The sequence below is a fragment of the Streptopelia decaocto genome, assembly GCF_964273445.1.
Source record: "Streptopelia decaocto genome assembly, chromosome: 1".
NCBI classification, from domain to species: Eukaryota; Metazoa; Chordata; class Aves; order Columbiformes; family Columbidae; genus Streptopelia; species Streptopelia decaocto.
In genome coordinates this window covers 33,499,994-33,526,998 of record NC_138663.1, presented here as the reverse complement: position 1 = coordinate 33,526,998, position 27,005 = coordinate 33,499,994, and the positions used below count along the sequence as shown (strand labels likewise).

The 27,005-nt window shown below is 41.9% G+C and overlaps 1 protein-coding gene across 1 annotated transcript in view; it reads left to right on the top strand.

Annotated features, from left to right (window-relative positions):
* Positions 1-26,712, top strand: part of SLC38A1 (solute carrier family 38 member 1) — a 34,756-nt gene extending 8,044 nt beyond the window's left edge. Inside the window, 16 exon segments of the mRNA XM_082049935.1 lie at positions 678-890; positions 8,207-8,223; positions 8,226-8,278; positions 8,806-8,921; positions 13,761-13,834; positions 15,496-15,588; positions 15,898-15,979; positions 16,709-16,791; positions 17,682-17,740; positions 17,863-17,988; positions 20,182-20,261; positions 21,441-21,541; positions 24,719-24,837; positions 25,396-25,537; positions 25,643-25,740; positions 26,494-26,712. Coding sequence (XP_081906061.1) covers positions 772-890; positions 8,207-8,223; positions 8,226-8,278; positions 8,806-8,921; positions 13,761-13,834; positions 15,496-15,588; positions 15,898-15,979; positions 16,709-16,791; positions 17,682-17,740; positions 17,863-17,988; positions 20,182-20,261; positions 21,441-21,541; positions 24,719-24,837; positions 25,396-25,537; positions 25,643-25,740; positions 26,494-26,595 — 1,464 coding nt within the window. The 5' untranslated portion in view covers positions 678-771 and the 3' untranslated portion in view covers positions 26,596-26,712.
* Positions 26,713-27,005: the final 293 nt, after the last annotated feature.

Sequence of the window (27,005 nt, the reverse complement as noted above, 5' to 3'; positions counted from 1 at the left end):
ATACCTATTACTCTTTCTTCCTATGATACATGAGCTTAGGGATTTGTTTCTGTCTGTTTCTGTCCTAGTTCAGAATAAGTTTAACCATACATAAAGCATCCTCTGCACAACCTCTTTAACCAAAAAACCTTAACAAATTCACGTACTTGGAACACAGGTATCAGTAGAACACAGTATTGGGATAACTTTGTCCCCCTCTTCCATCCACTTAGCAACAGCACAGACACAAGATATTTTATGATTTTAAGTAAGAGGCAACATGGAGAACATGGAGAGATGAACACCAAACATCGAACGAGACTTAGAGAAACAATAATTTTTATTCCTTAGCTTGTAGATGGTATATATATATATATATATATATATAAATTTTTTTTTCCTTCCCCTGAAAGAAATAAGATTGGTTTGCTCACTAGTTTATAAATACAGTCACTATCTTCCCACTCGGTTGTGGGACTGAATAAATTTGTAAGGTATAGAGAAGCTGATCTCATTAAAGTGTATAAAGTTACTACTGTTGTGCAATGCATTTAGGTTATAACCTGAGGTGCTTCTAACAACATAAAACTGGTTGGTAAGGAAGGTCCCTCTTGTCCAGGTTTGGTTGGTTTTGTCTGGTGATACTGCCTGCTGTCGGTGGTATACATCTTGGATTTTTTTTCTTGTGTTTTATTTAGGTTGCTGACACTGTGGTTGCAGTTTACACACAAGATACCAACCAAACACTAATATTTGGAGGAGCACTTGGAAACATACAGTTCCTCACCCAGGATGCCTTTCAAAGCTGGATTGGAACTGACTGAATTACAGACTATGACTGTCCCTGAAGATGATAACACCAGCAATGATTCAAATGATTTCACAGAGGTGGAAAACGGCCAGATGAATAGGTGAGTATTTTTCCACTGACGCTGCCTGTGCTAAGAAACACACTGTTTAAAAACAGCATTCTAATTTTCAGTATATGTCTTGAATTATTCATTACCAAGTCATGCTCCATTTGAAGATGCAATTTGAATTTCATATGTGACATCTGTTGGGCATAGTCAGCAACAGCAGATAAAGCAAACAGAGTGGCAATTTATTCATCGTTTCGAATCTTTCAAATTAGTCTAATAAAATGCACAAACATATAATGTAGCAAAAAGCCAACATTTTCAAATGTTTGCTTGCACACAGCAAATAAGTAATAATAATTAATACAATTAGACCAATGACAAATCTCTTTGTTGACCTTTGATCTCAGATATAACAATTTTAACCTGCCTGGCCCCTTCCATACACCCAAGCTCATGGGGATTTACAGCTGGTGTTGTTGGCAGCAAAGTAAACTGGGCAATGGCTGTCCTTCCCCAAAGTAGGGATGGCAAGAAGCCAGTAAAACAGAGACGTATACCAAAGTCACGTCAAGTTTAAAAAAATGCATCTATTTATCCATATTGGTGAAAATCATTATGTTTGTTCAAATTAGTATGTGGACTTTTCTCCAAGCTGTACAGTCATTTCAAAGAGCAGCCTGTTCCACCTGAAAGTGGTTCTTCAGGCTTCCCTGCCAGCCTCCAACAGGTACTCAGCGTCCTGTTTATAGCAAAGACCTGCTGATGGACCCTGTTTGGGTTTTGTGAGCTGTAAAACAAGATGTTTTTTGATCAAACTTCCTGTTCAAATATTGCAAACTGAGGTGGAGCACACTGGCCAGTCGGTGCCAGCACAGGGAACCAGCCCTGCCTGGCACTGGTGCTGCTGGGAATCCTCTGCCAGCACATTATCCTGCCCAGTTGTAGCTGGATCGCTGTGGCCACCTGTGTATATATGTTCTCTAAAAAACCTCTTCTCTTGCCCTTTCTTCCTTTTGGCCGCAGCTTCTCTGGCTGCCCAGAGAAACTCACTTTCTTGTGTAAAAGCAAAATTAAGAGCTGTTTTTTCCCTAGTGAGGGTAGAGGCATTTAATCGTGTGGGTGGACAGGGAGCTTGGTGGTGGGTATGGGAATAAGCACCCAGCATTGGCCATACGTACCATGCATGTAGCAAAAACAACCAGATGCACCCCAGGACCAAGCAGGGGGCCCTGGCTGTTGGCACGGGCAAGCTCCCCCCACCATCAGGAAGGTGCCAGCCTGTGCCCCCCCCGCCACACACCTGGGGAAGTCCTGGGGCGGCCACCAGCTGCACCATGTAGCTGTGCGACCACAGCACAGCTGCACTGGTGAAGATTAGAGCTGGTCAGGAATTTTCTGATGCAACTGCTTTGATGGAAAGTGCCAAAATGAAATGCAAACCACTTCTGTAAAAAAAAAAACCCAACCATATAAATATATATATATATATACACACACACATATATATAATTTAAAAAAATTAAATAAAATAAGAACCTCCAACTTTGCCAGAACAAAACAATTCTAGTATGGACCTGCTTCCTTCCTTGCTGGCTCACTTGGTAACACCAGGAGCCCTGGGGCTGACAGTGGTAAATTGACTCCCTGGAGCCTGCTGAGGATTTATGTCCTTGGGAGGAGAAGGAGTGGCTGTACGGTGCTTTGAGTGCTGTCACCAGTAACTGTTACAGGGAAAAAACTTGTTAATGCTTCATCTTTCAGTGAATGTTTGTGAAAGGTGGGGAAAGAGTGTGCCCTGTGTGCCTGCACCTTGTGCTTTGTGGAGTTATGGGCTAGTAAGCGTGACAAAGTCTGGGTCACATCCAGACTGTCTGTTAAAGGAAGAAGCAGCATGGGGTGAGGAATGAGTGTCAGAAACTTAGAGGCTGACTTTCTGATCACTGTTCTAGCTCTTAAGGCAGACGAACATATTCCACAATTTTCTTTTCCCTTCTGGATAACTTTTTCCCCTGCAGAGCACCATTTGCTTGTAGGATGTAACCCATTATGGTTGTCTATTATCCCTCTGCTGGGGTGCTCGCGGCACAGCTACTGACTCATGCATCCCATACATGAGTATTTTCCCTGTATATCGCAGTGTGTTCATGTTTCCCTCCATGTCTAAAACAAGAGTTTCATGGCAGCTCATGCCAACTGCAGCTTCCAGCACAGCAGCACGTTGGCACTGGTGCGGCCCTGTCAATGTCCCCTGGGGCTGGGCCTGTGGCTTAGCCACCCATGGCCACCATGGCCACTGCCCTGGGCAAGCACCTCCATCCCAACATGGGTGACAAGCCAGCCAGCAGACCCTGATCTGCACCTCGCAGCAAACACTTCCCGAAAAGATGTGGTTATTCCCTTCCTATGACTATTTTGGCAAGCGCCCCATCTCCATGGGACAAGAGATTAATGGGTATATGGAAGAAATAATATTGTGCTGCCTGGCGCACAGTGCAAGGCCCTGTGAAACTCCAAAGTCCATCAAAATCAGTGGGACTTTTTCTGTTGGTTTCACTTGAGCTTTAGATTAGATCTGTAATTTTCAACTAACTATTTATTGTTGTTTCAACCTGGTCGTTTTGCAGTCTGTATTTCATTTTAAACCTTTTTTTTCTCCTAGTGCATAATTTTTCAAGCCCTATGTAGGGCAGAGTTTTTAAGGGTCTTGTGGGGAAGGTAAACCAAGTACAACAGGAAGAAGCTCATTCCAAGTCTGGTTTTAAACCCTAAGTATTTCTTGATCTTGGAAAAGAGTTCTCTAGTTTACTTTGTATTTCCAACCTTTTCTGGGCCTAAATATGAATTTATATATGCAGTCATATGTAGGGAGGGGATGTTGTTTGGAAGGGCATGTATTGGGAGGGAGGTTTTCTTTATACACATATGTTGAATTTCTTCTGGGCATGTCAATAAAGAGGTTTCCATCAAATCCAGACATGGACTTGGTGACTTTTAACCATGTATCTTGGCTATAAAACTTTGTCATCTCTGCACATAACTCTAAACCTGTATTTAGGTGACGTACTCCTTAGCTGTAACGACAACGATGCTCTCAGGAAGCTGCTGGCTGAAAGCCTGTCTTGGTTTACAGCTACTAGTAAGTTATCAGCAGCCCTTGGTTGGTTAACAATGCTGTTAGTAGCTATACCCAGAACTGGTCCAAGTTTCATAGTGTAAGCCAGACTAAGGTTTCTTCTGTGTTTCTAGTTCCTGCCTGCCCTGGAAATTTTTGCTGTTGCTCAAGCTAGAGCTGAATTTAAGAAGCTGCCTAAGGATAAAGTTCTGCCATCTTGGCAAAACTAGCTTTTCTTAACAAATATTTAAGTCATTGTCAAATATCACTTTCATTTAATTCATTTTAAACATACCTGAGATGGCTAAAATGATTTTGGCTAACTCTGCTAGTCAAAATGGTTAGCTTGGGGATATCAACTTAGTCTAACATTTTTCATGTAAGTTCTTTAATAAATTAAATTTTGAAACTGTAGTTAAGCATGGTCCTTTTAAAACCACTTTATCAATAAGACTAAGTTTCTACTTTGAACTAAATCAAACCAAGAAAATACTTAGATGAAGAAATCCCTTCCAAGCCAGCGGTGAGGCTTCATGCATCACAAGGATCAGGTAATTATTTTTTAACAGGTTATTTTATTAATTTATCTGTAAAGTTTTGTACAAGCTGCTCCTACTCAGCTGTGAGCTCACAACAGGAAAGCAAAAACGTATAAGAACAGGTTACATCTTTTAATGATGAGTAAAGTGTTTGAAATGAAGACAACAAACAGCACAAATGGATTTCATACTTGTCAGGGAGCCACAAGGCTTTGGTGGCACAGACGGTCCTACTGCGCATTTCCCCAGCACCTGTCACAGTGGCCTCCAGTCCTTGGGAGGGCTGGGAAAGGCTGGAATAAACACTCGCTTCACTTCATTCATGTCATATTTATAAAGGTCAAATATACAACATTCTGTGACAATGAATAGCTTGCTTTCTAAGCACATCTATTAAGCAGAGCAGGTGCATGTCATGGTTTAACTAGAAATTCCAGTATTCCAACATATGTTCCCTTTCAGATGCTGTAGAAGGGGGAAAAAAAAAAAAAGAAAATAAAAAGTTTATAAAAAGCAAAATATTGGGAAAATTTGTTTCTGTTGAACCCATTGGATTACCTTCCCCCTAGGTCGGTTGGTTAGTTGTTTTTTAATTTAAGTTCAGGAATACATTCCATTTACGGAAAACTTAGGCTGTCATATGCTAAGTCTGTACCACCTACTGAGTGTGGTCCCGAGGCAACCTTCTCGTCTGGGCTTGTCAGTTAAGTTGCCTGCAACAGCAAATACAGCACAGTCTCTGGATCAGGCAGACCCCACAGCCCCCACCTCTGCATCGCTGCTGAGATTTCTAGGCAAGCCATCCTGGCGCTGGGAGGTGGGTGCTGGGAAGCTCCCCATAAAAAAATCTGGCTGCAATGCTCTATATATCTCATAGAACGTGTGATTCAAGAGCCCCGTGACCACATTCCTATGTCTGACTTTGCCCTCCCGAACTCATCACTTAGCGTATAAGTAGAAAAATGTGCAGTGTGATATGGCAAATGTGGGGTAAATGAGGAGTCCAGCTTAATAGATGAGAGGCTGGACCACAAGCACAGTCCTTTTTAGTATAGGACTAACTCAAAAGTATTTTGGGTCAATTTATCAAATCAGACGTGTTATTTTTAAGTCACATCCAGAAGGAAATAATGTATTTAGTGGTCACGGAAGATATCAGTTCTGCAGAAGCTGTTTACTCTGTCAAAAGTATCCTAATGAGAAGTCCCACATTCACTTTATATTCAAGCCATATTACTCAAGTGTTGTTGTCTTTATCATGTATTAGTTCTTTAACAATAATTTTCATTAAACTTTAATACCATGTGGTAATAATAATATCTACAAATTTGTTACATTTGTAATTATTAAGGGGAACTGGCTGTAGAAGGATGAGAAGTAGGGGGAGCAGACTAGTTACTTCTATCATAACTCTGACAAAATCTAAAATGACACATGATCTCTATAAATGACAGAAGAAGGCAAAGCCCACAGATGTTCCCAGCAGCACTTACAAATCTAAAAGAGACAAAACTCTTCTGTGTGCTACTGCCTGTACAAATTGCCTGTGGGGTGTTTCGAGAGAGCTGGAATGTCTTTTTCAAACTGTTCACACTCTGCTGCCTACGTTCAAGAGATGGGCTTTGAACAGACATGGAAAAAAGAAAAAAAAGCACATGCTCTGAATCAGGTTGAGATTTTATTCCACAAAGATGAAATACCTATATGGTCAGCTTCGGAAAGCTAATTTTGGATCAGTCTATCTTAGAAGTGGTTGCTTTGCACTTCTCAAAAGAGTGGGGGAGGCTCAGCCATCTATTCTCACTGTGTTAGAGCTCATAAACCTGGCACAGTGTCTATATTTTGCAGCAAATGCTGAAGTTAGTAGTTTAAAAAAAAAAAAAATCACACAGGAGAAACCCATTGTTGATTTTTACTTATATAAAGGAAGCCAAAGCAGACCAATGGGTAGGAGTCAAAGTTACAACAAAACCAGCAAAAATACTACATACATTTTGCCAGCTATGCCTAGATATTAGAAAGAAATTCTTTACGGAGAGAGTGGTCAGGCACTGGAATGGCCTGCCCAGGGAGGTGGTGGACTCACCATCCCTGGAGGTTTTTAAACTGAGATTGTACATGGCACTTAGTGCCATGATCTAGTAAATGGACTCAAGTTGGACCAAGGGTTGGACTTGATGATCTCTGAGGTCTTTTCCAACCCAGTCAATTCTGCGATTTTGTGTGATTTAAGGGATAAACTCAAAATGTGGATGTAATATCCACAGTGTTAAAGATGCAGGGCCTTGTGTGTCAGCTATGGAAGCCAAATCAGCAGCATTACTACTACATAATTTTGGCACAGGCTTAGAGGTTGTTCCAGCATATATCACCAGTAATCATGCCATAAATGGGGTAGTACGGAATTTTGACAGAGCTCTGTCTTTATGACCTCACAGCTACGTTACCAGGCTGGATACCGCTGGATGTTCTCAAACAAGCACAGTCAGTCTTGAGCCACAGGCTGAAGCAGAACATCCTCGGACAGCAGAAACTTCCAGCTGTGGTAAAGGACCAGCGGTGCTGCCCTCTGTGTTCAGCCTGTTGTTTCTCTGTTTCAATTTAAGAACTTAATTTACCCACAGCGAAAAGGGCCTCTGGCGCTTGGTGACAGCACCTGGTAAGGTATGTAACACATCTGATGGCTGATGCAATATAAATATTATGATTATTATAGCACAGTATTTATTACTAGAATGGCACAGGATTTCTACAAGCAGAATCAATGTGGTACAATCTACAAGTAGCATAATACAGAATTTATAATACAACTTAATTCATAATTTCTTATCACTTGGGCCCTCTGCAGATTGGGTCAAATGTTAATATATGATTTGCTGTATAAATATAACAACCATAATCTAGAGTCAAGAATCATATAAAAGAAGATGAGTCTCTCCCTCAGTCCTGGGAGGAAGCGGAGGATGGTGGGGGTGTCTCTGGCCATTGGGGATCCCGGGTCTCACTGTCCAGCAGCAGCTTTGGACCAAGTTCCCCTCTTAGGATTTTGATAGACTTTATGGACAGTGCTCTGGGTACTGTTAGGCTTTCCTCTTCTGCAATGGGGGTCATCACCACCACCGGGGGGGACGGGTGTCTGGGACCTTCAGGGCTGGCAAGGAAGGGAGTAATCAGCCTGGCACCCAGGAGCCTTGAGGCCGACAGGGAGGGGAAGAAGAAATCTGTTTGGTTTGTCTACTTGGTTCAGGGGACCTTCAGGGCCTGATAATGAGGGAAAGGGAATGAATGGTCCACTTAGTCACAGAGAATGGCTGCTTGCCTCATTAAATGGTACTAGCGATGCTAACCACATTGGCAGGGGTCGGGAGTGGGGGGTACCAGTCACACACACCTCTGCAGGTCACCTGGGGAAATATGTCCTCTCATTGTCTGTGCAGACAAACTACTTGCCTGTATGCAAAACTGGTGCTTCTTCTTGACTTAATCTCCTAAAAGACCATTCAGTACATATACATTTATTCTGCTAGTGTTACCTTTATCAATACACAATATATGCTGGTATCAGCAAAGCATAATCTGGCTCATTAAATAGTTATGAGTGTGACCTCTTTTCACATACAGTTTTTATACATTGCATATTTTGTAACCCCATGCTGCTCATGGAATTAATGTGTTCGCATTTTCTAAACGCTGGAAATAAATCCTCTTTTTTTCAGCAAGTTTATTTCGGATCGAGCAGAACGAGTCTCACAAACGGCAAGCTGGAGAAACAAGAGAGTGATGAAGACGTAAGTCTCTCTTGCTGTTCTTTTCCCTGTCAAAACGAACTATATGTTGTGCATATGAAGGGCTTTTACACATGGTCTTCAGAAGTGCTGGGCACACACAATTGTAACTGAATTCTGGCTTCCAGTAGAAACTGCCTGTGCTCAGCACTTTAAAAAAGAAAACCTGAGCATTTTGGATGAACTGAGGCAAGGGAATCCCTCTGGCCTGTGTTAGGCAGGAAGGCCTGGTGGTTCCTTATGGCATCATATAACTCATGTGCCTAAGACATTTCACAGGCACAGTGAAAGATGGGCTTTTAAAGTGTAGTGAGTTGTGTATTGTCTATACCATTTATGTCAGTTTACAGAATCTATAGGATCAGAGTGTAGCTGTGACAGGATTTAGTGATGTTTTTCCTCTTTCAACCCAATTTTTATTAAGTCATTTCCATACCTGATATATCACAAAATGTGGAGTTTGAAATGTAGATGCATTTTCCCTGCTCTGTTCCAAGCTGCTGCTGACACATCTGTCTTCACCTCCCCAGATCCCAGGAACTACTTCCATGGGAATGTCCATTTTCAACCTCAGCAATGCGATCATGGGGAGTGGGATTTTGGGCCTTGCTTTTGCCTTGGCCAACACAGGAATTATCCTTTTCCTGTAAGTATTTGCGTGGTGAGTAGCTGATCCCCATGCAGTTTTACTGCATTTAAAGAATGTGTGCGCTGTCAGCAAATGGAAGGATTTATAGTTCATCTGTAATCAAGTACAGCATTCAAACCTGAAAATGTTAGATACAAGTTTTGGACAATTTTTTTTTGGGGGGGGAGGAGGGGGAAAGCCACTACTTGCAATTCCAGAGCAAATTAAGTCCATTTTATTTACTACTAACCTGAGCCTAGCCATGTTTTTTTCCCATGGTCCACAAGTTACATATACATCAGAAATATTCAGTAGTAATAGTTGCAGTGGGATAGTGCATAGTTTTTACTTGTGTCACAGGATCTCTAGAGCTTTCATCAAAGCATGGTGCAATAACTACTCTTTTTTTTTTTAACCAAGAAATAGAATATTTATATTCCTTTATAAGTTACATATAATATTTTCATCTCACTCCCACAGTTTCTTCACTTTCTTATGTGAGAGTCCTTGAGAGCCAATATAAATATAGCCAAGATTTTAGTATAAACAAAAAGAGTTGAGGAAGGTACTTAACTCCAGCAAAAAAAGAGGCATTTTGTAAAGGAGAATTTTATAGTTTAAAAATGAAACTGTGCCAGTGCATGAGTAAGACACAGTGTTATTCTGTGTTATTCTGGATTGCAGTATGAGATGTTTCATTATGAAAAGTGATTGTTAAGAAATCAGTTGGGAATTGTGTGCATATTTCAGATAAATGTTCATTGAGGGAAGAAATACAATAATTTACAATCTTTGAGAACTGTTCAACATGGTTATTGAGTTTACAGACTACTCTAAAGAGGTGTAATTTATTGCATGTCAAATCTAAGAATCTAAAACTTTTGTTATTTCTTAGGTTTTTGGGAAATATATAATATCTGTCCTGTATGTAGCAGTGTGGATGGCCCAAGTGGCACATATAGCCATCTGTATAGTGGTTTTGTGCCAGGATAGCTACATCCATGCTGCTAGCTTACAATTTGCCGTGGCTGGGTAAAATCTAGGAATAATCCAAGGCTATAAAGTATTTAGGTCTTTCTTGTAGAGAGAGACCAAGTTTATTTTATTTTTGCTGGGTTTTTTTTCCCCAGCACTCTAACCTGTAAATGATACCTCTCTTTGGCCTTGTTACTTTGCTGTGATAATAGTGTCTCAACCAAGGAGCACCCTCAATTTCTCGTTACTGCTTTCATTTTCTATAAGTTCATCCTCTTCCTATTCTTTCAGCAGTTTTTCATCAATTATGTGAAATGTATTTGTTCTAAAGGATGTAAAAAGGCAGTTTCTTTTAAGTGAAATAGACCAGACCAGTGCTTTGAACATCAGAGAAACTTTTAACAACATGTGACAGTGCCTGGGCTCGTCTTGGCCCGAGTAGTGGATGTGTAGATCTGTACCACCACATTGCACGAAAAACTGCCCAACCTGAAAGAAGAGATTTTATACACTAAATAACAGCATTATTCTCTACAGAATTAACCATGTGTATTTAAAAGTGGATAATTGTTTTTGTTGGCTTTATAATGACTTTAGATCTGTTGGTCTGCAGCTAGACCAGCCAGCTGAGATCAAGGGTAAGGAAGCCAGCAGGACCTCACTGACCAGGCCAGCAGAGCTTTCCCCTTTGAAGCCTAGAGATACAGGATCCTAATGTGGTGTCTGTAGTCAGGCTTGAAAGTTGAACTGCTTTAAATGTTCTTTTAGCACGCAGTAATCTCAGAGCTAAACCTAGTCCATTGTCGTTAGATTTTTTTCTCACAATCTCATTCAGTGCATTTTTCCCATAAATGTGTAGTTCTGCTTTCATTATCACAGGTAGATCTTAGAACTGTTTCTGCTTTACAAGCAATTAAAGGTAGAGTCCTAGCAATACTTCCATTGCTTTTTGCACATGAGAAAGCACTTAAATTCATTGTCCTTGAGCAGCACAGTTCTGGAAAGTTTCTAGATTGCTTTATCCAGTATTGGCACGTACCAGCCCTGAAAAGTAGAAAGCAGAGGCAGAAAAATTAAAGGAGCATTTCCAGTGCTAACAAAGCAGACTTAGCCTGATTTCCACTCTCACAACTTCCACACTGCTGCAGTGTGAAGTGGACACTGCCATATACACACCTGGATCAGTTCAGATCCAAATTCTTGGTGCAATACATGCAAAATAAACATGGCAATGAGTATATACTCCCACATCTTATTTGCATAAGTTAGTGCCATAGCAAAGTGCCATGCATCCTAGGCAAAATAACTGACGTGGGAACTCTGAGGAACTTAATCCCAATATGGTTGATAACTACAGCCCAGACCAAAGAAGAGCATCCTTTCCTGCATGTAAAAGGGGAGAAAACCTTGTTGCAGAAAGATGGCACAAAAGGCTTTGGAAGTTAGAGATGGGGCAGGATACCTCAGAGTGGCAGGAGCACATGTCGCTGCCTGCAGTTTCATCCTGGAAACCCAGGACCAGAGGGATGGATCACATTGCAGAGACATAGTGGCCAGCCAAGCTCAAGGTGCCTTCAGCCTGCATTTAGCCCGGCACTGCACATGGTACGAAGAACCCTGCTGAGACACAGGGCCTTGTTAGATGAGGTGTAGTACAGCTGAAGTATCACACTGCTTGCTGCAGGTGTTCCTGCTAGGGCTGACTGGAAGCAAACATGAAGCCACAGCTGAACTTCTCCAGAGGTTTAGGGCAGACCAGCCCTCTGGGAGGACATACGGTGGCAAACCGCATGCTCGGCCACATTTTTCTGCACCCAATACCTGATGAGGGTTCAGAGCTGTTCTGTGCAATAAGGCAGGCAACTGCACGAGTCTCACAGGTCTTCTGGCCCTCAAACCTGGGACTCCACAGAGGCCTGGGGACAGCACATGTTTCAGCTGACCTGGTAATGTGGCAGCTGGGAGCAAACAGTGGCATGGCAGGAACAGTTTGTTCTTCCCAGCGCTGTATCAGTCCCCTGCCTTAAACTGTTTATTCTGAATTGGTTGGGGGCAGGTGACTTTTGCATGTGCCGTTTGCTTGCAGAGCTGCCAGCACTTTAAGAACAGTCAAAATAAAAAGTAGGGGGAGTGCTTTTGGGACTGCAGTGCAAGCTCGCCGGCTTCTGTTTTGAATTTGTGCAGACCGAGTGGCATGGACATTTTCATTCCTGTCCAAGGGGTGGTTCTGGCGTAAATATCCCTGTCCATACCACAGTCCTAACACAAATAAGTTTTTCATACAGTGCTAATGAAAATGCCAAGTGTCTCTGTGAGAACCCTATGGGGAGCTAAGGACAACAGATCAGCTAAATACCTGGCTGCTCGGGAGTGTTATTTTTACTGCTGCAAAGACTCCATGAGCTCAGCGCCTGAGAAACGGGAGCTTTTAATATTAAAATAGAATTGATGTTGGCATGGGGAACCAGAGCCATTTGGGGTGGGGGTGAGTGAGCCCAGCAGCCGAGCACGGGGGCTGTGAGCACCATGTGTCCTGGCAGGCAGGGGTGTGGGGGCTCCTCAGGGAACATGGGCAGGAATGGGGCTTAGCACATTGGTAAAAAATGGAGCAGAGTGACCTCAGCCTGTACAATCTCCCTTCCCTTCTCCAACTCCTCGAGGAGAAACACCCTCTGGGCTGTACAAAGAGTGTGTTGTTATTGTCAGACATCATACTTTGTTGGCAAAAAAGCAGTCTCTCCCATCACCTCTTTATGTTTCTCCCTGCTTCTCTGGCCCCGAGAAACTTGTGGGTCATTATTTGGCGCTTAAGTATTTTTAGTCTAAAATAATAAAGTGGGAGGCAGAGGCTTCTCATCCTTTTCTTTCTATGTATGCCTATGAAAATGATGTGTTGCTGCCTATCTATGGCAGCAGCTTGTTTTCTGTTAAATTTTAGGCTTGTTTTTCTCAGTGTCCTGAGGGTAGTTGTCATAATAAAGAGAGGAATTGCCAACAGATTGTCTGAATGCTCTTCACACACATCATGAAAACATCATCAGGTCTTTGTGTGTCAGAGTGTTGGAGGGGAAGGCACACATGGTGCTGGGCTTAAAGACATAGAGCAATGAGCAAATGTGTTTTTATGCACTTAGCCCCCGGCACTGACTAATTATCATTTGAGCCAGCAAGTTCCCTATGCAAACAGTTTGGTCATTACTTCCTGCAATTCTTCTGCGTGAAGTCAAATTATGTATGGATCACAGCAGACCAGGAGTGACATCAGTGACACCAGCCCCCAACTGGACAACGCATAAGATTTTGGTTTCTGCCTTTATTCCCAAGGGAGCCAGTTGAGCCTTAATTTCCCTCCTCTTCCCCATCCTGAGGCACTGGGACACACATAAAAAGCCATTTGGGCACCGCTTTGGTAGCATATGAAAGATGTCCAGGGAAAAGATGCTTTCATTTGGTATGGAAGTTTTGAAATAGAGGGATTCCTTTTGAAATTTGTACTCTGCTTGCAGAAAAAAAGCTTTAGAGTAGGTGGTGACGGACATGCCTTGCTCATCCCTGCTCTGATCGAATCTTAATTCCTACCTGAAAAGACATCTTGATTCTTGCTTCATTTAATTTGGGGGCATGTCACTCACTAACAGGCTGCGTTCTCCAGCTCTACCAAGTTTGACTTGGATGAATCTCTGTACGTGCAGGGCTTTCCCCCTCCACCGTGGTTTGGTGGAACTGCAAAAAGCACATGAATCACATGTGGGTATAGGGCTTTATGCATTGTAAGAAGAATACAAATTTATCTCAGAGGCAATGGGAATATGACCTAATGTGAAATATTTCAATGTCAGAGCTCAGCTCTTACAGTAAACTCTATTTTCCATTCTTTTGTAGGCTGCTTTTAATTGCAGTGATGGTGCTGTCTATTTATTCGATACATCTCATGTTGGTGTGTTCAAGGGAAACAGGTAATTTAAGATGTTATTGTACCATTTCAATAGAATTGTAAAGAATAAGAGGTGAAAAGTGCTCAAATAAGGCCAACTGTTTTGTGTAAGACTGAGTTTCTATCACTTTGCTGACACAATAGAAAGGCCTAACACATTTTGGACCAGAAGCCTAGAATTAACAAGAATTTATGTCATAGCAATGGCAAACAGCATCTAACCGTCACTATAAAGAGAAAAACTTAATGACAAAGAGTGAATTCTGCTACTGTGAAATGTTGTCCTCAGTGAGGTAGAAGTAACAGGTCATATAGTTTCTTTGCATTACAAAACCAATTGCAAATGAAATATAATGAATCTTTACGTATGCTGAAGCCTACCTGGAAATATAGTTTGTCCTTAATGGTTAGTGTGAAATTCCTGATAGTCTTTGTGGTGCAGCAGGAGTTTTCCTAGAAGAAAATAAAACGGAACAGTTTCTTGACTGAGGGAAGTGTATCTGTAAGCAAATTATATCACAAAACCAGAAATTAGAAGTTAGCTACAGTGTCAAATGTCCCTGTACTCTGAAGTCCAAGCATCTCTTTCCTTGAGTAGCAGTCTCTGAAGCCAGATTTTTTAAAATTATTTGTGCACAAGAACACTGTAATATTTTAATATCTAATTTAAACACAGCTGAATTACTGTTTTAGCATGTATAATGGCAGCAACAGCCTATTCAAATTAGGTATGTATCCCTAATTGTGGACACATTTGTGCCCTGTTAGTTCGTAAAATCCAAGCCCTTGTTACTAAGCTGCTGGTACGTTTTAAGCTCAAACTCATCATTTATAAAAGCTTCAAAGCAGAAATGTCAGCTATAATAAAATGTAGAGAAAACCAAACAATGGAATACATTTTTTGAAGTCATACGTACAGTGTAACACCCGCAATATTTCTGTTTTGGTTCTCATGTATCCCACCATCTTCACAATGTCCAGTCTCTTTCTCAGCCTAAATCACAGCCAAGGAAAAAAAAATCACATATAACAGAAACACAAACCAATTAATAGAGAAGTTTCTCAAGCTTGACTGATATTTTAAAAGAAGTTATAATTATAATTTACACCTTTCACTGCTTTTACAAAAAACAAACCACATTGAGAATTCGCAAGTTAAGGCTTCTTCCTTAGAAATTGTAAATCATCCTGTAAACCAGTGGCTGCTCTCATTTAGGTCGTTTAGTCAAAGCAGGTGAAACTGCAGAATTAGGGTACTGTGTCAGCTGTGGCCAGGCTGCCAGCGCTGACTGGTGGATCCTCCTGTGCTGAGTTTTGTCTGGAGAAGAGGCTTCCTGCATCACTCTCATTGTGGGCACAAACCTAATATGCCAGGATAGGATTACCAGAACTTAATATGGCACTAGGGGTACAGACAGCCTCATTAAAGGTGTGTAATAGGCTCATTAAGAGCTTCTATTTCAAAAGTGACTGGTAGCCAATGATAACATTTATAGACGTCAAGAAAACATTCCTACATAACTTTCAGTCCTAGTAGTTACAAAAGAGCTCTCTATTTACTTGCAAAAGGCAGATACAACTGCATAGGTGCATGTGTAGCTAAAAAGGAATCATAAATGTTTCAACTCAACAGCTTTCGCTGGTATATTTGTTACATCTCTCCTTTTTTTTTTTTTTTTATAGGCACCATGGTGTATGAGAAGATAGGTGAGCAGCTCTTTGGTGCCCCAGGGAGAGCGACTGTCTTCGCATCTACATCTCTCCTGTACATCGGAGGTAAAAGAGATTAAGGGTATTGAAAAACAAAACCCAGAAATGTCTTAATAATGTTACAGCTACCAGTCAGTCAGGTTCCTCCTTCAGTGATGTCTTGGGATCTTCATGCTCCTCAATATAGCTGTGACTAACACTTTGCTTGTAGCCCTTTAAAAATATTGTATTACTGAATGATCAGTAGTTTACAGTCAATTGTAGTTCAAGGTCTTCTATCATCAGAGGCTGATGTGGGAAAAGGTTCAAGATGTTTCTCTGTACTTATTCCACAAAATATCTCACCCATTTTCTAAACTGACTTTCTTCTTCCAGCAATATTGAGCTATCTCTTCATAGTCAAAAATGAACTGCCTTCTGCCTTAAAGTTTCTAATGGGAAAAGAAGAAACTTTTACGTAAGTTGAATTCATTTTGGTGATTAGATTATAGAATTCAACGTTGTGTAGATAAGTTTAAGCATATGTTTATAAAAGGTCTTAAATATTGGACATTCTTTAGGTTTGTCAAAATAGATTTTCACAGGAATATCTCAGAGGGTTAAAAGACAACTTTGGGATGGAAAGGAGTAAGGATAGGAAATGAAAGGTTAAGTCATCAGTAGTTACTGTCTTTGCACACCAGATTTTCATGCAGAAGTGTGATTTATATGAACCTCTTATCATAGGAGGATCCAATCTTGAAGATATTTGGAACAATGCAAGTTTAAGATATAACGTTTTTCCCTGCATTCTAAGTATCTTACAGGATTTTGTTCCTGAAGCACTGTCCATAGTATGAAATTCTTCAATAGTAGCATAAGACAACATCAGAATATTATACTTGGATTTCTGCCACTTATCACTACTTTACATTTACCAGCTTCTTGATTAGAGAAGTGGTGTTTCCTTATAGTGGTAAACATCCTTTGCACTGGGTTATATGCTGTGTTGTAGTGCATGAGAAAAAGCTAGAGACCCCATTCCTCTCAGTTCCACTCACTGATCTCAGCGGTAGGGTGATATTTTACATATTAACTATGAAATCTGCCATATCTGAGTTAGAGCAGAGCGGTGTGAGGAAAATCAAGGAGGGTTTAATGTGTGCTCATTGTGTTGTTTGGTTTTTTTTTTTAATTTTTTACACAGGGTATGGTACGTAGATGGGCGGTTTCTTGTTGTCATCGTGACGTGTGTTATAATCCTCCCTTTATGTCTCCTTAAGAACTTAGGTAAGATGCAAATGCCATTGTGGGAATAAAGTAAAGGAGCCCAGACATCACACCACTGACAGCCACACTGGCAACTCAACTATAATCAAAAAAAAAGGTTCTCTGGTTGTAATCTAAGAAGTCTTCCTGGCCTAGGAATAAGCTGTGTTTCAAGCATCTTGGAATAAGTAGGCCTAAATTGTCACAGCTGTTGAACTCAGCATAAACCAGCCTCATCCACACAATTGTGGAAATTGATTTAAAAAAATATAGTTATGAGGGTCTTCATTTCATAAGGCAATTCTATTTTAGCCTGTAAAAATAAGTTCATAAATTGTGAGATTACAAAAAATAACTTATTTTTCTATAAGCATCAAAATTTTTAGTGGTGATGTTAACAAGAGTTATTGGACTTTGAAGTAAAATGTGTTTAGACCACTCTATTTTCAAATGTATGTGAGTGCACAAAGATGCCAGTAGGTACATAACGTATTTTTTTTAAAACCATGTAGTAAATTTTGGCACTGAAGTCCTGTTGGGATCTTCCTTTTGAGAAAATAACCCATACTCAGCTGATGTGGCTCATGTCAGGGAATCTGGGTCATGCTCTGATCACAACTGCACTTTTTCAGGTTTGTTTCAGTTATCACAGCCCCTTACAAAAGCCATAAAGATGAGCCTTGGGAAGTCAAATTAGTCAGAGCAAAGCTCAGGTCTGTCTGAAAGTGGGGAGGCTTGTGACATGGGAGACTCCCACACCAACAGAACACGCTTTTGTCCTGCCTAGAAGATCATGATATATATTAAAAGCATAATACATTTACACTTTTCATGAAGCAACAAAAATAAGTAAAAACCAAGATATAGCTAATAAAATATTTTTAATGAGATTTCCTTTTAATGTATTTCAGGGTATCTTGGCTATACCAGTGGATTTTCATTGTCCTGCATGGTGTTCTTCCTGATAGCGGTAAGTTCAGCTATCTTTGTTGGATACTTGGTAGACAATTCACAGTTTCACTGATGTTTTGATTTTCAATTTGCTTTTTATTATTATTTTTAGTAACTATCTGTCTTTGGCTCTCATTCTAGGTTATTTACAAGAAGTTTCAAATTCCCTGTGGCGGATTGGAGCTAAATGCAACATCAACTCTCCTATCAAATAGCTCAGCACATGCAGATATGTGTAAGCCAAAGTATATTGTCTTTAATTCCAAGGTATGTTTCTTTTTATAATACTTATTTTTAATTCACATAATATATGCACCTACACCCCATGTTCTTAATCCGATCAGCACCATGTAGGGGCTGATTCTCCATGCTTACACTTGTGCTCCAGTGACAAAGGTGCAATGGGTCTCCTTGCCCAGTCTTACGGAGATGCTGTGTTGAATGTATCTCCTTGCAGTCTTGCTCTGCACCGGTAGTAGATGTCCTAATGCTGTGAGCCCAAGCTACCACCAGGCAACAAATGCTTCCTTTGGAAGAGTTTTCCTTTCCACTGCTCCTTACTACCCGTGCTGCAACTGCACTCTTTAGGCTGTAGTTCAGTAAAGGCTGAGTAAGCTGTTCCTGCATCCAAAGCCCAGAAGTAATCCCTCTGTCCTTCTGCACACAAACCACTTCTTTGTGGCAGGGTACATGTTTTCTGTAGCCATATGGTTTACTGGGTTGGGAAGAGGATAGAGCTGAAAGCTAATCCAGCAAAAATTTGATTGCCTTTCAGCTGGGTGCTTTCCTTCATCACCACACAGCTGCAGGAAAAGTTGTGCCAAGAGAATGTGAAAGAGCAACTGGCCATAGCTGTGGGAGCAGGAGGATTCTCCTGTCAGCTGTGCTGGGACACAGCGCTGGTTAAACTGCACCTTACCCAGCAGAGCAGGGTCCTCAGGTGTTGCATTCATAGGGAACGCACATGTACAGCATATACATGCAAAAATTAATTTCTTTAAAATTTATCCTAAGAGCTTCAGTTGAAGAAGCCAATCCAAGCACTTATCTTTATTTTGGGGCAGCCATCAGCCCAGATCTGGTGTGACAGACCAAGAGTTAGTTAACTTGGTGTGCGATAGCAGCTTAGGCAGAGGTATATTTTAGATAGTGTTGGAGGGCAGTTGTCTTCTCCTGCAGTAAGTGTTAGCATTTGCCTCAGAGTCAATAGAGGTACATCAGAAAAATTATTCCATCTGAACTAGGCATCCTGGAGCTGAACTCTAGAGATTTGCCCTTGGGGGCAACAGTTTGCCAATCAGTTTAGCAACTTTGGTGTGTGAGAGGAGAGACAGTTTCACAGAATCAGAGGATGGCAGAGGTTTGCAGGGACCTCTGGAGCTCATCTGGTCCAATTCCCTGTAAAAGCAGGGCTGCCTAGAGCCAGTTGCCCAGCACCATGTACAGGCAACTTCCGAATATCTCCATGGATGGAGACTCCACAACAGTAGTGTGCTGTGAGTGAGGAAGAGGAGGTGGCACAGGCCTGGGTGAGGAAGGACTGCTGGAGAGCAACCAGAGTACTTACTGAATCTGCCAGACATGGGCCATGCCCCAGGATGGTTGCTGTGGGAAGGGGACACCCGTGGCCAGCACAAGCAGTTCTCAGAGGGCTGGGGAGAACCGCATGTATGGATGGACTCATTTCATCATTGCAGGAGGACCTGGTTTTTGTGTGATTTCTGCTCCTACGTGTTCCCTGGGAAGAAAGGAAGCACGTGGGTGCTAAGATCATCTGTAAAGTTTGGCTGAGGATTGAAACCTGTTCAGGTTTTGGTGGAGAATGGGATGATGTCCCCCACAAAGGCCTCCTGCCCTTCTTGGTGACATAACAGTGTCTCCCCAAGGAAAAGCATGCCCCATCTACAGCCCTCCTAGCCCTTTTGTTGGCCTGGGAAATGAAGGGACTCAGTCTGGTACCTTGAAATATCTATTCATTTGTAAGTTCTGCATTCCTCTCCTCTTTTCTTACAGTCTGGATATGGGCTTCCTCTTCAGGACTTCAGTCTTAGCACCACGGGTGCCCACCCCTCTCCATGCCAAGGCAGGGTAGCATAGCAGTGACCCACCATATGTCCTTTCACATCTGACAATGTGCTAGTGACGGTGGCAGTAGCTGGGCAGGGAAACCCATCCCAGGCAGCAAAGCGGCAGCTGCGTGGTGTCCAGTGCTGCTCTCTGCCAGCAGAGTCAGGACGGTGCTCGTGTGGCCAACGCGAAGACTTTGTCCTCCCTTATAAAGACCGCTGCTCTCCATATTTCATTAAATACATGCTAACTGACAGGTTGTCTGCCTTCTCTGAAGGCTCTCAACGTTTGATTGAGGAGCCCAGAGAGCTGGGGTAGCTGAACACGGATCATTTCTTCACACCGCTGGGGGAAATACTTCTTAATTTCTTTTCTGAAATTCTCTCCAAACAGACCGTGTACGCTTTGCCCACCATCGCATTTGCGTTCGTGTGCCACCCATCAGTCCTCCCAATTTATACTGAACTTAAAGAGTAAGCCTTTCTCTGTTTTTTTTCCAGTTAATTGTTTTGAACCGCTTTGCATGGAAAATGTTAGCGCAGAGGTGCTGTGAGTCACTCGTGCCATTTGGAGGAGATGTACTTTAATAACACCCAACAAGCCAAGGAGCGTGGCTTTTGGCTGGGAAATCTAGCCTCCCAGGCGTGCTGCTGGGGTGGGGGAGGTCGAGCATCATGCAATACTTGGGGAGTTTTCTCTGGAAGTACACAGCAGTCTGGGGAGACCCAACTTGTGCTGGTCATTATTTGGCACAGGAGAGAGGCGTGTGTTCAGCTAATGCTGTTTGTTCCAGTGCAACTAAATATCTACTGCAGTACCTGGAAAAAAAAAAAAAAAAAAAGAAGTATTTAGAAGACTTCTGCTGGTCCAGCTGTTTTGCTGCCACCTCTGGCTGGGGAGGGCTGTGGGTAGCTGGAGACCAGACTTGTTGCAGCATCGCTGGTGGTCCTGGGGGGCTGCAAGGGGGTCTTGGGCTGTGGGGGGAGCCAGGGGGTCAGTCAAACCCATGGGTGCCCTCAGGTCCCAGACATTTACTGGGTGCTTTGAGTTTCAAGGCACTCCAGAAGTTTCCCAGGTGCCTATTTAAGGCATTTTTGAGGGGTTTTAAAAGTCTAACTTTGGGTACCAGAGTGTGAATATTTCAGAAAAAATATCTAAAAATTAAATGTTTACACTTAACCTATTTTATAGGTCTGTAGTGGTCCGCATACACTCACTCATACACTAATTATTTTCTACCCATGGGGACGCAAATGTTTCTTTGCAAACATTCCAGAATGTTGTTTTTGTTTTTGTTTTCCAGTGTATAATTTTACTCTTCGTTTATTTTGGCCTTTTAATTTAATTACTGAAGCGTTTAAGGGCCACCCCTCGTCACTTGGCTTCACCCCTCACTCTGTTTAGGCAGGTACGGCCAAGGAGCAGAGCCACAGGGCAGACCCAGCATTTCTTGACTTAAGTCCCAAGTAGGGTCTGTTTCCCCAGTCCTTCTCTTCCTTATGCAGCTGTAAATGAATTCCTGTTTTAAATGAAAATGCATTCATGAGTCTCCCCAGAATTACAATACTTATGCAAATGCTTAATATGTTTTTATCACCTATTGAAAAATCCAGTCCAACCATTTTTGTGTTCTTTTTTCCTTCTTTCTCCAGCCGTTCAGAGAAAAAAATGAAGTTGGTTGCAAATATCTCATTTTCTTCGATGTTCGTGATGTACCTTTTGACTGCCATATTTGGCTATTTGACTTTCTATGGTAAGTATGCAGTTCTTTACTAATCAAAGTATAAAGGGAATACACGTGAAATCAATAGTGTATCTCAGCCGTAAAGTCCCATCCACTTGTACTAAAATACTTTTTCAAGTATTTTTTCTTAAAGTTCATGTATTAAAGGTAGAAATCCTTTCCTCCTTTTCCCCTCTGGATGAAAAGCACAAATGAAAGTACTATTTGCAAAAGGCACATTCAAAATATGAGGGAGAGAATTGTTTAAGAGATTTGGGGATTAGCTGGGCCCCACTAAGATTTTCATTCCAAGGTCCTCACCTGAATACTATATACATTGGTAATGACTGAAGCATGCATATCTGCATAAAATGAGACGGATTTGAGAGCAGGTCCTAAGAAATGAGTATTGAATCAGCCATCACAGCTTCTTCATTTTCTTACTCACGCTTTCATCATAGAAATTAAAGACCAATTGTTCTCCCTGTGTCTCTAGATCTGAGCCCTACAGGTCTTGGTTAAATAAACTAGCAGTGAAGGTGGGGAAGCTTTGGGTGTTGTCCCAGATCAGCTGCTAAAGGATGGTTATTTCAGAGTTTGAGATTTGCCCCATCTCTTTCCATGCATATCATTTCCCTTAAAGAAACAAACAGATTATGTTGTACCACTAAAGGATAAAACATGTATGCCCTAAAGGCACGATTATTAAGTAGGATAAATATTGCCCAGCAAGCTACTCCCATGCTCCAGTATAATGGAAATGTTGTAAAGTAGTGTCTTTTCCCATGGACCATTAAGGGATTACAAGACAGATGACAAAACTGATGTTTGCCTTTTACCCAAGAGTCACCAAAAGGTCATAATTTTTTTCCACTCTGTTCCAAGTGAACTTTTTATAGAATCATAGAATCGTTTTTATTACAATCTCCTCATTCATTATACCGTTCCCTGTGAGTCATGTATTGCAAGAGAAAGAAAATAAGTAAATATGAAATGCAATTTTTTTTTTTTTTCCGAAGATGTACCTATCTCATATTTGTTTCCTCAGGCTCTCATTCTGATTATGAGGCCTTGAGTCTGCATGCATCGAAGTAACTCGAGGTCATCTGTTTTAATTTTCCCAATAAAACTGCAAATATGCTGCAAGTGACAGCAACAGCAACCGCTCTCATCCAGCTGCTCCCATCTAACACATTTTCATAGAAATGCATCAAATTAGCAGCCCCAGGGAGCAAGTGGGTATAAATCAGCACGGACCCCTTCGCTTTGGCAGCGAGGAGATTCTGATGTGATTGCCCCAGGGGTATGAGGAGGCAGATCCATGGAGCTCCTCTCTGGGAATCTCCCACATCCCTCAAGGTCGAGGGTCTGAGTCCATGGAGGAGATAGGGGCTGTGACCTTCTGTCCCTCCCGAGGGGGAACGAGTCCCTGGGGTGTCTCACATGCCTCTCCCCTTGTCAGGCGTTCCTGCTCCCAGTGGCGAGAGCCCATGGCTGGAAGGTGTGTGGCTCTGCTGGGGCTTCTGCAAGGGTCGGTGCCATGAGAGGCAGCAAAAAAACCACTGAGGGAATATATAATTCCTCCACTTTGACCCTTTTTCCCTTTGAGACTGACAAGACCTTACCTTTCATATGTTCGCTTACAGTTTTCTAACCCTCTTCTCTACCCTTACCTGGGTAGGAACACCATTTTTATTGTGGCCATTTCTTCTTTACACCAACAGTCCTTGTCTGTTTGCTGTATTCTCGAAAGTATTGCGGTGATGACTATGTTTACATTGCAGAGTTACAGAAAAGAGGTGCTTTTCTTCCCCTAAAAGGTCACACTGTGGTTGGGCTCTGTGGTGTATCTAGCTGAAAGCAAAACAGACCTTCAACTGTAAGCCTTGCCCTTCACTTCCTACTTGGCTGCAGCCTGTGAGCGGCTCAGAAGGTGCTTGCAGGAGCAGAGTAAGCTCTGTGTCGCAGAAGCTCTGCATGTGCCCGGCTTGAAAACCCCACTCCTAATTCGCAGGGAGGTGGGAGAGCGCTTTCTTCCTCCTGGTGGGGATTTGAGCACTGTGCAGGTGGTGTCAGCTCAGTGTCTCTCCCCAGAAGGGCGTCCTGGTGGGGGAGAGCGCAGGCATTTTGCCACAGGACAGAGGCCTCTGCTTCCAGGGATACATGAGGTCTTGCCAAGTGCCAAAGATTTTAAACTAAATGTGGCCGCTGAGTTCCCCTTAAGGATTTAGGCTTAAGAGCTGTTATATTTTACCATCAGCATTCTAAGATTAGCAGCAGAAACAAAACATGAGCCTAAAAACAACCTTAGTATGTTTTTGTGGCATGTTTAACAGCCACCCCCTTAGGTTATTGCTCCTAAATATGTAAAAGTTACAAAGCAAACACATAGGTCTATCAGCAACTTGGTTTTCCTGCTGGTTAGCATGCGCAGACCCACTCTGCACTATTTATCATGGCTTTAAGGAGACTTTTTTGCAGGAGGTCATATTAAAATATCTCCGGCGTCTCTGTATCAGGCACCCCCCATGATTTGTGCTGGGGCCAGCGGCCGACGTGGGGCTGAGCTGTGGGCACTGCTGGGGCAGGGGGTGACAGGCTCCAGGGAAAAAACATCAGGGCAGCCCTGGGAGGAGCTACCATGGGATTTGATTGCAAATGTCAGGGTGTTCTGCTGGGAGCTGACCCAAGATAGGCTTTGTTCTTGGTTGAGAACAAGGGCACTGCTTTTCCCTGGAAGTTTATTTGCTGTTTAGACTAATTTAGCTCAAAACCTTGTAGTTTATATTAAGTTCAGCCATTACGGTGCATGCGATTATTTTTATATCATTTGAAACTTCAGGAAAAAATAGTCTATGGAACCAATTAGAAATAGCTTGTTTCACTTATTTTTTTTTATATGTATACATGTAAGCAAGATTTTGTATATGTCTCACTGTTGTCTTTCCTACAGTGAAAATTACCTTAGTCATGTGCTGTCTTGAATTAGGATGCATTCCTAAATCAGGCCTCCAAAGGATTAATCTGGAATAAAGTGATCATTAGGATTTGGTTCAAAGTGCTGTTTGAATTCAAGGCTGTTTCATTCCATACTCTTTTGTTTGCAGATAAATCACTTGTTGTTCAAGAAGGCTGCTGTTAAGCAATGATTTTTTGTGAACGAGTTGCCTGTTTGCCAGAACACTTATCTTACTGTCTTTTCCATAGACAAAGTGAAGTCAGATCTGCTTTACAAGTACCAGAGCAAAAATGACGTCCTCATCCTGCTGGTGCGCTTGGCTGTGATCATTGCGGTGGTACTCACGGTGCCGGTGCTGTTCTTCTCAGTAAGTAAAAAGTTTGGAAATTGGAAAAATGGTTTGGAAATTGGTAGCAGCTGTACACGGTGCATTTCTTCAAACCACAGTCCAGCAGTTGCTGAGTCAGTGACGTAGCTACACAAAAAAGAACTTGAGCTTGGATCGGCCTTTTCCCGCACCGGACTCCCACTAACTTCTGGAGAAGTCCTCCCTGCAGGAAATAAATTAATCACTTTTGTTCTTCAATCTGTTTTAAATTGAATCCACATGGGCCTTATTTTACTTCACACGACTTCACTGGAACAGGCTCAGAGGTGAAGATTATTTTTAAGTGCAGAAGGATTCCAAAAGGCACGTTAGAAAGGGAGGAATATCTTACTGCAGATGCACGTATACCTACAGTTTTGAAATATCAAATTAATTTTAAGGATTATTTCAAAGGGTATTACATCAGAGACACAAAAATTTCTGATGGATCTATGTAGCGCTTGTTGTTGCATGAAGAACCAGTTAAAATAAATACAAGAAGCTTTGAATTGGTTTATAGACTGTTCTTGACAGAGAACTCTCCCTCTTTTCCTACAGGTGCGTGCATCCTTATTTGAGATGGTTAAAAGAACACAATTTGACTTACGCCTTCATATTCTGTTTACTTCCTTTCTTCTGTTTTTCCTCGACATCTTAGTCATTTGTATCCCTACGATGAAGGACATTTTTGGAGTTGTAGGTACGGTATCTGATTTTGTACTACTAATAAAACTGTTGCTAATCAGCAACACAATAATTGGCTGTTGCTGACAGCTAACAAAACTCATTTATTTGAATTTTGCAGGGGTCACTGCTGCCAACATGATGATTTTCATTCTTCCTTCGGCATTTTATTTAAAATTGACACAGCAGGACAGATCAAAGTTCACTCAGAGGATTTGGGTATGCATTCCTTTCTTGTCAATGCAACACTTTCGTCTTGTCATTCCTTATAATGCAAGCTTTCTCTGTCTTGGCTCATTGATTCAGAAAGCCTGCAAAGCACTTGGTTTGTGGTGTTCCTTGTGGTTTTAATGGACCCAATTCAGACTTAGGGTGCTTCAAGCAGAAGCAGCCAGTTGAATGGTCAGCCCTTTGGCAAGCATGAGCAGATGGGAATGGGCCTCGGAAAGATTTCCTATGAGCCCCAGAAAGAGCTGCAGCTGAAAAGACACAACACTCCTGTGTATTCCCAATCTGAGGAGGCATGCACTGGAAGCACCCCGAAGTCAGACCTTCCTGCTCTGGGCAGACAGGCAGGAAACCCGTGTTTCACTTGCACATCCCCCAGACAAAAGGGCTGAGCTTTGACAGGCACGTATCTGATAGGCAGAGTATGCTTATTACTGTGAGGCTTTGGAAAGCGCAGAGCTGATCAGTCCTAAAAACAGACTTACTTAATCCTCTTTAGGGGTGATCAGTGTTTAAGAAGTAAATTGAAAGGAGAAAAAAAAATAGTTTTGGTTCAGGAAGTAATTGTTAATGACGCTAATCTGTTTAATTATCTAGGCGTCTTGTCTTTACCAGAAATGCTATCCCATTTTAGCTAATAACTTTGATACATCACCTTGTAAATCTCCTTAAGAGGAGAAGTTAACATACTTGAATTTATTGTCTTTTTTATTATTCATTAATTTTCTCTCCTCTTTGTTCCAGGCTGGTCTTTTCTTGGCACTGGGGATAATATTTTCCCTAGTGAGCGTTCCCTTGGTCATCTATGACTGGGTAAAATCAGGAGGCAGTGAACACGGCCACTGAAGTCCACCTCGTTCTGAAAAGAAGACACCCCTGTTTGCTACACACCAAAATCACAACCATCTGTTCTGTTATCTATTCCATCTTTTCTGAGTTTACTCAAATCAAATCCAAATAATGACTCCCCAGCATTGAAAACACAGTTGTGTGTGTATTTTCTTGCAGAAAACAGACAGATATTTCCAACAGGCATATCACTGTCCCCAACACTGAGTTATCAGATCAGCCTAAAGTCTGTGTTAATTGTCTGTGAGACATATATAGAGCATTGCTCATAGAAAATAATCATAATTAATTAGTTTCTACTCTTCCACCCATGAATTGCATTGTTCCATTATTATTCCTAGCCCTTCAACCATAAGCTCTGTTCCTTTAGGGCAGCAGCACCTCTTTTTATCAATCCCAACTGGAGT